Consider the following 12,870-nt stretch of genomic DNA (forward strand, 5'->3'; position numbering starts at 1 on the left):
ATCAACATGCTCACTTCTAAGCACACATATACTTTCACAGTGTATTATATAGTAAGGAATATTTACAGAAAACAAGAAAATTCATTTTTTTCATTCAAACCAAGGGGAGAGAGGGTGTTAAGTCTGTACATCCAGCGTGACTCATGCTGTAGCAGGAGTTGGTCAATATTACCTCCTCTCCTTCTTGGCTTGATATGCTCAATACCCAGTACTCTAAGGAGAGAAAAATCAGAGTTATGCATTTTTTGGAAATGTCTGGCAACTGGACTGCCCGACTCCTTGTCCTTAATGCTATCTCTGTGTTCCCTCACCCTTTCTTTTAGCTCTCGTGTCGTTTTCCCAATATAGAATTTGGGGCACGAACAGTGTAACATATAGATTACATTTGTGGTGTTGCAGACTATTCTTTCATTTATGTGGTAAGACCTTTCAGAATATTCAGTGCACGGGGGATGTGTTAAGAAAATTGGATAAGATTAAAATGGAGCCAGATATGCTCCTGCTTACTCTTGATGGGGAGTCACTGTACTCTTCTATTCCACATAAGGTAGGCTTGGAAGCAGCCGAATATTTCCTTAAACTACGTGGAGAAGAGTACAGTGACAACACTACCTTAGTACTCAAATTGTTGGAATTTGTGCTAACTAATAACATATTTATGTTTGATGGCAAATTTTATAGACAGTTAAGAGGCACAGCCATGGGTGCGGCGTGCGCCCCCACCTATGCCTGTCTCCATCTGGGTGTCTGGGAGGCAGTTGATGTCTTCCAGGAATTAGATATATGGGTGGAGGCTCACGTCGCTCTATGGCTGTGCTATGTGGATGACATCCTGGTTTTGTGGAAAGGGGATGAAGTTTCGGCCAATAAGTTTGTTGAGATATTGAACAAAAACAATAGAAATTTGTTCTTAACTCACCAAATAAGTAATAAGGAAACTACCTTTTTGGATCTCAAACTGACTATAGAAAATGGATTATTGAAAAGTAAAGTGTTTCGAAAAGAAACAGCAACTAATAATCTATTACATGGCTCTAGTCACCACCCGGAAGCATTAAAAAATGGTATTCCAGTGGGACAGTTCTTGAGGCTCAAGAAATGCTGTTCCACTGAACCAGATTTTGAAAAGCAGGCCGGTGAGATGGCTCAGAGGTTTCTTCAGAGAGGATACTCTAAAAATCAAGTAAGGAAAGGATGGCTTAGGGCTAGGCAGAAACCCAGAAATGAATTAATATATAGAGCAACTGAATTGCCTAAGGAAGAGACTGAAATTCGGTTAATAACTAAATATAATTCCCATTGGAATAAATTGCGTAACATCCTTAATAAACATTGGCACATTTTGTCAAATGACAGTTCAGTTGCCAAATATATTTCTGAGTACCCACTGCTTACAGCCAAAAGAGCACCCAGCATTAAGGATAAATTAGTCCATAGTGAATTCCAAAGAGATACCCCAAAAAATTGGCTAACACAGGCACAAACCAGGAAGGGTTGCGAACCTTGTGGCAGATGTGTGTACTGCAAGTACATTGTTAAAGCCTCAAATTTTTGCACTGAATATTCTGAAAGGTCTTACCACATAAATGAAAGAATAGTCTGCAACACCACAAATGTAATCTATATGTTACACTGTTCGTGCCCCAAATTCTATATTGGGAAAACGACACGAGAGCTAAAAGAAAAGGTGAGGGAACACAGAGATAGCATTAAGGACAAGGAGTCGGACAGTCCAGTTGCCAGACATTTCCAAAAAATGCATAACTCTGATTTTTCTCTCCTTAGAGTACTGGGTATTGAGCATATCAAGCCAAGGAGGAGAGGAGGTAATATTGACCAACTCCTGCTACAGCATGAGTCACGCTGGATGTACAGACTTAACACCCTCTCTCCCCTTGGTTTGAATGAAAAAATTGAATTTTCTTGTTTTCTGTAAATATTCCTTACTATATAATACACTGTGAAAGTATATGTGTGCTTAGAAGTGAGCATGTTGATATGTTCACATAAGTATTTTTCAGTGTAAAATTAAAGCTGTATTTTAATGCTGTACATCATCATGTAACAAGCAAAACTTGGAAATTGTAACATGCTATATTGTATAGTTTAGTTGTATATAAAATGTATCTAAGTATTTAATTGTAGCCATTGAAATTTACATGCACAATACATCCCCTTTAAAATTCACGAAAGGGGTGTAACTTTGTATCTGCACGAGTGTTATAAAGTTTGTTGTGGTTTCTAATTAGACACATCTGATGAAGCCCTGAGTTCAGCCCGCAAAGGGGGAGGGGCGAAACGCGTAATGTTTGGAACAAGACACAGTGTGGAGGACGCCAGCATGGTGGATTTGCTGTGAATCTGGCGATATCAAGTTTCAATACCTGAGCAAGTGAAGAGCTGCATAGGCGGAATACATCGCTGTGAGTCACACCACGGATGAGATCCTGCCAGGTAATACCGTAGAGTGTGTGAAGAGAGCGAAGGTAAGCCATGCAGTAATAAGTCTTGCACTCTGAAAGTCTGAAGTTTGATGTGTCACTTACATATGGGATTAAGTTGTCAACGGTGAAATTACCACTCTTGGACTCTCATACTAATTTTCCAAATCCGGTACCGGATCAAAAATACACACCAATGAGATATCAAGGACGGTATTCTGTCTAAACTATAACCGGAGCGTGTTCTTAACACTCAAGTGCCCGGCATTAGAGATGAACTTTCTCATGAGTCGACATTTAACCTTGCAAATGCTAGCTTACAGATATCAGTAGTGCACTACACCTGCAACTTGTATTTTGTAACTTGATTTTTGCTATCATTCTCAGCATGTACCTTTTTGGCTATGTTTTTATTAAAATATATATGTTCAGCATACCTGTCTAGGATGTCATTTCCATGTACACTGTAGGGTTGTATTGGTGCGGCCAGTAATCCGCTTTAGCTCTTTTAGAATTGTCAGAGCTCTTTTCTCACTGATTTGGTCATATACATTTAGGATTGTCAGCACAATACGCCTCATCCCTACTATCTATCTGTGTGCACCCTATCCCTAGTTTAACTATATATATATATATATATATATATATATATATACACATACATACACATGTCTATATAAAGGTATAGATATATACAAATATATATAGGAATATCTATTTATAAGTACTAAGAACATATTTTGCTATGTGCAGAATATTGGAATGTGAAATATTTACAGTAAATACACAGTATAACACTTTATTAAATATGAATATTGCATAAATATGCCTTTTCATGTTTTTATCTACTTAACTGCAAATGTCTCCAATGCACATATATATATATATATATATATATATATATATATATATATATGTCTATATACGTGTAAAGGTGTATTTATGTGCTTATAAGTCTGTAAATACATACATACACATATAAATACATAAATATATCTGTACACACACATGTATGTATGTATGTATTATCTCAACACATGTATATGTATGTATTTCTAACACCTGAGATCTCATATCTTTGAGCCCTTATAACGTTTGTGCGCAATATCGCCTAGATTACGAGTTTTGTCGGTAAAAACTTGAGGAGGTAACGCTCCTTTTTTTCCAGCGCTCCCTTAAGCCAACGCTGGTATTACGAGTTTTCTGAATGGCTGCGTTAGCCTCAGAAAAGTGAGCGTTGAGCCAAATTTAGCTCCACTTCTACCCTCAATACCAGCGTTACTTACGGTAGCGGTAAGCTGGAAAAACGTGCTCGTGCACGATTTCCCCATAGGATACAATGGGGCTGAGCTGGCTGAAAAAAAACCTAACACCTGCAAAAAAGCAGCGTTCAGCTCTTAACGCAGCCCCATTGTTTCCTATGTGGAAACACTTTCTAAGTCTACACCTAACACCCTAACATGAACCCCGAGTCTAAACACCCCTAACCTTACACTTATTAACCCCTAATCTGCCGCCCCCGCTATCGCTGACACCTACATTATATTATTAACCCCTAATCTGCCGTTCCGAACACCGCCACCACCTACATTATAGCTATGAACCCCTAATCTGCTGTCCCTAACATCGCCGACAACTACATTATATTTATTAACCCCTAATCTGCCCCCCCAAACGTCGCCGCCACCTACCTACACTTATTAACCACTAATCTGCCGACCGGACATCGCCGCCACTATAATAAATGTATTAACCCCTAAACCGCCGCACTCCCGCCTCGCAAACACTATAATACATTTTATTAACCCCTAATCCCCCCCCAACGTCGCCACCACCTACAATTATTAACCCCTAATCTTCCGCCCCCAATGTGCCGCTACTATAATAAAGTTATTAACCCCTAAACCTAAGTCTAACCCTAACACCCCCCTAAGTTAAATATAATTTAAATAAAACGAAATAAATTTACTATAATTAAATAAATTATTCCTATTTAAAAATAAATACTTACCTATAAAAAAAACATAAGATAGCTACAATATAACTAATAGTTACATTGTAGCTATTTTAGGATTTATATTTATTTTACAGGCAACTTTGTATTTATTTTATCTAGGTACAATAGCTATTAAATAGTTAATAACTATTTAATAGCTATCTAGTTAAAATAATTACAAAATTACCTGTAAAATAAATCCTAACCTAAGTTACAAATACACCTAACACTACACTATCAATAAATTAATTAAATAAATTACCTACAATGATCTAAACTAAAATACAATTAAATAAACTAAACTATATTACAAAAAAAACAAACACTAAATTACAAAAAATAAAAAATATTACAAGAATTTTAATCTAATTACACCTAATCTAAGCCCCTTAATAAAATAAAAAAGCCTCCCAAAATAATAAAATTCCCTACCCTATACTAAAATTTACCAGCCCTTTTTGCGGGGCATTGTCCCAAAGTAATCAGCTCTTTTACCTGTAAAATAAAATACAAGACCCCCCCCCAAAATTACAACCCACCACCCACACACCCCTACTCTAAAATCCAAAGTATCCCTCTCCTTACTACAAGCCAGATCAATTTGGACTTTTGGTGTCATAATCTTTTTCAAAGCAAGTTTCCTCGCAAAAAGGTGCAAGTCTTTTGTAACTGATGTAATCAGCCAATCGAATTGAAGTTCAATCCGATTGGCTGATTGGATCAGCCAATAGAATTGACCTCGCATTCTATTGGCTGATTCAATCAGCCAATCGGATTGAACTTCAATGTGGACATGGTAAATAAAAGGATTATCTATCTTTTTAAACAATAACATTTTTGGTGTTGACTGTACAAAAATAATGTGTACAAATCCTTACACTACTGGAAGCTAGCTGGTGATTGGTGACTACATACATTTGTCTCTTGTCATTGGCTCACCGGATGTGCCCAGCTAGCTCCCAGTAGTGACTTGTTTATCTTGAGCTGACTTTAACTATGTGTTTAAACCATTTGCAGGGGTTAAACACATAGCTATATACAATCAATATTGCAATAATTAAATGCTCTGGCATTTTCTTTTTGCACTTTAATAGCCCTTTAATAACACTTTTTGTACTTAGATATTCTTTTTTTGGATGGATGTATGCATATTTGTTAATGATTAGCTTATTTAAGAAAGAAAGCTGCTAATAAAAAGTCAGTTATGGATATTTTGACAGGCGTATTTGAGGAGTTGGAATTACATGCTTTAACACATGTGAAAAGAACATCTGTGCCACTGGAGAAGTAAACATCCTGTTCTCGTAGCCTTTGGCAGATACAAGGTGTTAAGGATCAAGTTCAGAGACTGTAGTGAGTCAGCAGTGAGAATTGCTTACCTCGGCTTGGACGGAATGAAGAACTCAACACTCCTTTAAGTCCTGCACAGTTCCCTGGATCCTCATTGATTATCCCCAAATTTGTGTTCCATTTGGTCCAGTTCACCTCGTCAACTCTAGAGAAAACATTCATTTACAGGCTGGTCATTATGCTGGTGCAAAAGGCTTCAAACATAAATATTTAAAAAAAAAAAAAAATCATAGTTAAATTTTCCTCTCATTCTATTTTGTGTTACAAAAATAAGAAGTATTGGGACAGTCTAGTCAAAATTAAACTTTCATGATTCAGATAGGGCATGCAATTTTAAACAATTTTCCAATTTACTTTTATCATCAAATTTGCTTTGTTCTCTTCATATTCTTAGTTGAAAGCTAAGCCTAGGTAGGCTCATAAGCTAATTTCTAAGCCCTTGAAGGCCGTCTCTTATCTCAAAGCATTTGACAGTTTTTCATAGCTAGACAGCGTTAGTTCATATAGATAACATTGTGCTCATGCCTGTAGAGTTACTTATGAGAGGGCACTGATTGGCTAAAATGCAAGTCTGTCAAAGGAACTGAAATAAGGGGACAGTCTGCAGAGGCTTTGATACAAGGTAATAACAGAGGTAAAAAGTGTATTACTATAACCGTGTTGGTTATGCAAAACTGAGAAATGGGTAATAAATGGATTATCTATCTTTTGAAACAATAAAAATTCTGGAGTAGACTGTCCCTTTAATTAAAAAAAATCCTATACACAATACATGGTGTACAAACAGCTGCTGTCACTTATTAACTACAGATACATTTAACAAAATTAGAATACAATCTGGAGGGTCAATGAAAATAAAGCTTACAGGCTTCTACAAACTTGTGACCCACATAAACTGAAAGAACAGAAGAGGTCTAATCATGGAGTAACAGAGGGTTAAATCGTCAGTCTCTGAACTAATGGTCATCATATTTTTATTAATTATTATAATTTATTTGTAACAACAACAAAATCTGCAGCACAATGAACATTATTTGTAGGATGTAAAAAATTACAAGACAATTTAAAAAATAATGAAGGGGTAGGAGGCCATATTTTGGGTGACCATCTTATATAGATCACCTTAGTGAGGTGGTGAGGGAATACAAAGGGAATGGATGAGAAGAGTAGACTGGTATTCCTTCAGCCTTAGCTATCTACTGGCAGTCTAGTCTTTATTCTTACCCTGTCTACCGGCAGTCTAGTCTTTATTCTTACCCTAGTATTCCTTCAGCCTTAGCTATCTACTGGCAGTCTAGTCTTTATTCTTACCCTAGTATTCCTTCAGCCTTAGCTGTCTACCGGCAGTCTAGTCTTTATTCTTACCCTAGTATTCCTTCAGCCTTAGCTATCTACTGGCAGTCTAGTCTTTATTCTTACCCTAGTATTCCCTCAACCTTAGCTATCTACTGGCAGTCTAGTCTTTATTCTTACCCTAGTATTCCTTCAGCCTTAGCTGTCTACTGGCAGTCTAGTCTTTATTCTTACCCTAGTATTCCTTCAGCCTTAGCTGTCTACTGGCAGTCTAGTCTTTATTCTTACCCTAGTATTCCTTCAGCCTTAGCTGTCTACTGGCAGTCTAGTCTTTATTCTTACCCTAGTATTCCTTCAGCCTTAGCTGTCTACTGGCAGTCTAGTCTTTATTCTTACCCTAGTATTCCTTCAGCCTTAGATGTCTACTGGCAGTCTAGTCTTTATTCTTACCCTAGTATTCCTTCAGCCTTAGCTGTCTACTGGCAGTCTAGTCTTTATTCTTACCCTAGTATTCCTTCAGCCTTAGCTGTCTACTGGCAGTCTAGTCTTTATTCTTACCCTAGTATTCCTTCAGCATTAGCTGTCTACTGGCAGTCTAGTCTGTATTCTTACCCTAGTATTCCTTCAGCCTTAGCTGTCTACTGGCAGTCTAGTCTTTATTCTTACCCTAGTATTCCTTCAGCCTTAGCTGTCTACTGGCAGTCTAGTCTTTATTCTTACCCTAGTATTCCTTCAGCCTTAGCTGTCTACTGGCAGTCTAGTCTTTATTCTTACCCTAGTATTCCTTCAGCCTTAGCTGTCTACTGGCAGTCTAGTCTTTATTCTTACCCTAGTATTCCTTCAGCCTTAGCTGTCTACTGGCAGTCTAGTCTTTATTCTTACCCTAGTATTCCTTTAGCCTTAGCTGTCTACTGGCAGTCTAGTCTTTATTCTTACCCTACTTTTCCTTCAGCCTTAGCTGTCTACTGGCAGTCTAGTCTTTATTCTTACCCTAGTATTCCTTCAGCATCAGCTGTCTACTGGCAGTCTAGTTTTTATTCTTACCCTAGTATTCCTTCAGCCTTAGCTGTCTACTGGCAGTCTAGTCTTTATTCTTACCCTAGTATTCCTTCAGCATTAGCTGTCTACTGGCAGTCTAGTCTTTATTCTTACCCTAGTATTCCTTCAACCTTAGCTGTCTACTGGCAGTCTAGTCTTTATTCTTACCCTGGTATTCCTTCAGCCTTAGCTATCTACTGGCAGTCTAGTCTTTATTCTTACCCTAGTATTCCTTCAGCATTAGTTGTCTACTGGCAGTCTAGTCTTTATTCTTACCCTAGTATTCCTTCAGCATTAGCTGTCTACTGGCAGTCTAGGGGAATGGATGAGAAGAGTAGACTGGTATTCCTTCAGCCTTAGCTGTCTACTGGCAGTCTAATCTTTATTCTTACCCTAGTATTCCTTCAGCCTTAGCAGTCTACTGGCAGTCTAGTCTTTATTCTTACCCTAGTATTCCTTCAGCCTTAGCTGTATACTGGCAGTCTAGGGGAATGGAGGAGAAGAGTAGACTGGTATTCCTTCAGCCTTAGCTGTCTACTGGCAGTCTAGTCTTTATTCTTACCCTAGTATTCCTTCAGCCTTAGCTGTCTACTGGCAGTCTAGTCTTTATTCTTACCCTAGTATTCCTTCAGCCTTAGCTGTCTACTGGCAGTCTAGTCTTTATTCTTACCCTAGTATTCCTTCAACCTTAGCTGTCTACTGGCAGTCTAGTCTTTATTCTTACCCTAGTATTCCTTCAACCTTAGCTGTCTACTGGCAGTCTAGTCTTTAATCTTACCCTAGTATTCCTTCAACCTTAGATGTCTACTGGCAGTCTAGGGGAATGGATGAGAAGAGTAGACTGGTATTCCTTCAGCCTTAGCTGTCTACTGGCAGTCTAGTCTTTATTCTTACCCTAGTATTCCTTCAGCCTTAGCTGTTTACTGGCAGTCTAGTCTTTATTCTTACCCTAGTATTCCTTCAGCCTTAGCTATCTACTGGCAGTCTAGTCTTTATTATTACCCTAGTATTCCTTCAGCATTAGCTGTCTACTGGCAGTCTAGTCTTTATTCTTACCCTAGTATTCCTTCAGCCTTAGCTGTCTACTGGCAGTCTAGTCTTTATTCTTACCCTAGTATTCCTTCAGCCTTAGCTGTCTACTGGCGGTCTAGTCTTTATTCTTACCCTAGTATTCCTTCAGCCTTAGCTGTCTACTGGCAATCTAGTCTTTATTCTTACCCTAGTATTCCTTCAGCCTTAGCTGTCTACTGGCAGTCTAGTCTTTATTCTTACCCTAGTATTCCTCCAGCCTTAGCTGTCTACTGGCAGTCTAGTCTTTATTCTTACCCTAGTATTCCTTCAGCCATAGCTGTCTACTGGCAGTCTAGTCTTTATTCTTACCCTAGTATCCCTTCAGCCTTAGATGTCTACTGACAGTCTAGTCTTACCCTAGTATTCCTTCAGCATTAGCTGTCTACTGGCATTCTAGTCTTTATTCTTACCCTAGTATTCCTTCAGCCTTAGTTTTCTACTGGCAGTCTAGTCTTTATTCTTACCCTAGTATTCCTTCAGCATTAGCTGTCTACTGGCAGTCTAGTCTTTATTCCTACCCTAGTATTCCTTCAGCATTAGCTGTCTACTGGCAGTCTAGTCTTTATTCTTACCCTAGTATTCCTTCAGCCTTAGCTGTCTACTGGCAGTCTAGTCTTTATTCTTACCCTAGTATCCCTTCAGCCTTAGCTGTCTACTGGCAGTCTAGTCTTTATTCTTACCCTAGTATTCCTTCAGCCTTAGCTGTCTACTGGCAGTCTAGTCTATATTCTTACCCTAGTATTCCTTCAACCTTAGCTGTCTACTGGCAGTCTAGTCTTTATTTTTACCCTAGTATTCCTCCTACCACTGAAAAAAAAGACAAAACACCTTGACGTTCAAACACTGCAGCCAAGCAAAAAGAAAATCATAATACAGTTGGTTCTGGCAACAAACTATGCACCTGTCAAGGATCTCATGAACATATGGTGCTTATTTTTTTAAACTATTAAAATCTGTTTAAAAGGATTAAGAGAATTGGTACAAAATTATATTTCTTTGCTTTTTTTAAAAACAAAAATGAAAAGAAAAAATGGAAATCATGGTGGGGGCAGATAGTGCATACACCCCCCCCCCCCCCCCGGCACAGGAAACACCAACATTTACTTTCATGATTTGGATATAACATTACTTTCCAATTTACTTATATTATCAAATTTGCTTTATTCTCTTTATTCTCTTGTTGCACTACTGGTAGCTAGCTGAATACATTGAGTTAGCCAATCACAAAAGACAAATGTGTGAAGTTACCAATCAACAGCTAGCTCCCACTAGTGTAGGATATATGCGTATTCTTTTTCAACAAGGGATACCAAAAAGGCAAAGCACATTTGAAAATAGAAGTGAATTTAAATGTGTCTAAAATTACACAATCTATCTGAATCATGCAAGTTTAATTTTGACTTTCTTATCTCTTTAAATGAGGCAGGAGCACTGTTCCCTCTAAGGTAAATTAAAATTTAACATTGCCTTTGCCCAAACTAAAGCAAAAACATTTCAACACCAGTTCTTGCCAAGGAATATGATCTAAATGTCAAGACTCTGAAGAAGAAACTATTCCTTAAGCTGTTTTGTATTTGTAACAATCATACAAGTGTCCAACTATGGGCTAGATTATGAGTGGAACGATATCACTCCTGCTCGCGTGCGAACTGCGCTTGACTTCAGGTTCTTATGCACGTCGTATACCACATATATTACAAGTTGAAAGTAAAAAGTTTTCGCTCTCACAATAACCCGCCGCACGCAAAAAGCTGAAGTTACAATATCGCAATCACGTTAATTTGTTGCCTCATAGAGTTCAATGTAGTGCTAAAATTGGAAAAAAACACACTACTTGCGCGCAAACCCGATCACATTTTCTCAAGTATGCTAATCCAACATGAAAGAATATTTCACATTCCAGTGTTCTTCACAAAGAAGAGAATGTTCTATTTATTCACAAAAAGATATCTATCATAGAATTTTGTTAAAAAAAATATATATATATACTGTATAAATATACATATATACTGTATATATATATATATATATATATATATACACAGTATATATATGTCTGTGTATATATATATATATTTATATATAGGAATATTTATTTATAAATACTTAGAACATATTCCCCTGTGTGAAAAACATTGGAATACATAGTTAAAAAAACTTTATTAAATATGAATATTGCATAAATATGATTTTACATGTTTCCAGCTACTTGACTACAAAGGGCTCCAATGGACTTATATTTATATGTGTACATGTATTATATGTGTACATATGCATTTGTGTTTTACTGTATATTTACTGTACATATGTCACATTATAATGTTCTACACTTACAGGATAATGTTATTTTTTTCATTAAATACATATTTCTCTCTATATATGTGTGTATACCTGTATCTGCACATCTATTCCTATAGATTTATATAGGTATAGATATGGATTTTACATAAAAAGTATATATATATATATATATATATATATATATATATATATTTAATAATAAAAAATACATTATTTTCTATAAGAAAAACATAGGAATGTAAAATGTGCATAATGTTTCATGATTTAGATCTAAACATGATTGGGTTAGCGCACATGAAAATGTAGTATTCTTAAGGCGCCTTTTTGAAGTATTACATATAAAATATTTTAATAAAATGTTAAATAATTTTTAATTATTTATATTATTTATTATAATGGGCACATTTTCCAGTTTGCAGGAGCACAATAATTAACCAGCCATTACAAGTAGCTGGTTATTGCTACCGTGGGTGTTTGGGGTAGCAATTAGCGCTCCAAAAACTAAAATATTAGATCTCTGGTAAATTTTCTAAAAGTGTCACAAATGCCCTCAAAATAGAGGGCATTGTATTTTTTAATTAAAAAAAAAAAAGTAGCAGCATTTTTTATTAAAAAAACTGCACTACTTTGGGGTATAAAGTTGGTGGATGTGGGCACTATACATGAAAACATTGTCTTCTCCTAGACCGCAATGTAAATATATATATATATATATATGTATATAGTCATATACATATATATTTAAAAATGCTGCACTACTTACTTCCATTGCTGCACGAAGTTCTGTCGTCTGTGACGGCATCAGAACGAGGCGCCCCTTGGAGCCTATGGAAGCTCGCTCTCACGAGCGCAATGCTTCCTAGCAATGTGAAAGCGAGATCGCATTCGCATTGCGATTTACTTGTTATACCAGCGCACATTATTTAGCACTCCACTTGAAATCTGGCCCTTTATATGTAATATTTCAATAATGAGCCTTAAGAATACTACGTTTTCATGCGCACTAACCCGACCATGTTAAAATCTAAATCACGAAACACAACTAGCTAGACTATAAGAAACTGGTTAAGGTGGAAAGAGTCTGTGAACTCTTTTTGTGCCAAACAAGTGACTGGTAGAGATGTGCAGCCAAAACATTTTCGGTTTGTCCAATATTTTCAAACGAATATTGGGGGAAATTAGTTTTTCCAAATATTTGTTGGCTGCACTATTCAGTATTGGTTTAGTATAAAACAAAACAAATATTGAATTTTAGTTAAATATTTAAATTAGTTTTCATTAAATAAATGTGAATGTTTAAAAACTACAGATGAAAAAATTGACCGTTAACTAAAATACTTACCTACACGCTCTGGAGAGTGCGCTAACCCGCTCTTCTTC

At 36.8% G+C, this 12,870-nt stretch overlaps 1 protein-coding gene across 1 annotated transcript in view; it reads right to left on the reverse strand.

Annotated features, from left to right (window-relative positions):
* The window catches only part of TRPV1 (transient receptor potential cation channel subfamily V member 1), a 341,264-nt gene that overhangs the window by 19,364 nt on the left and 309,030 nt on the right, over window positions 1-12,870 (reverse strand). The window contains exon 15 of the mRNA XM_053706095.1: window positions 5,817-5,932. Within this exon, the coding sequence (XP_053562070.1) occupies window positions 5,817-5,932 (116 nt within the window). The remainder of the gene's footprint in view (window positions 1-5,816; window positions 5,933-12,870) is intronic.

Source organism: Bombina bombina, chromosome 3 (genome assembly GCF_027579735.1).
Source record: "Bombina bombina isolate aBomBom1 chromosome 3, aBomBom1.pri, whole genome shotgun sequence".
NCBI lineage: Eukaryota > Metazoa > Chordata > Amphibia > Anura > Bombinatoridae > Bombina > Bombina bombina.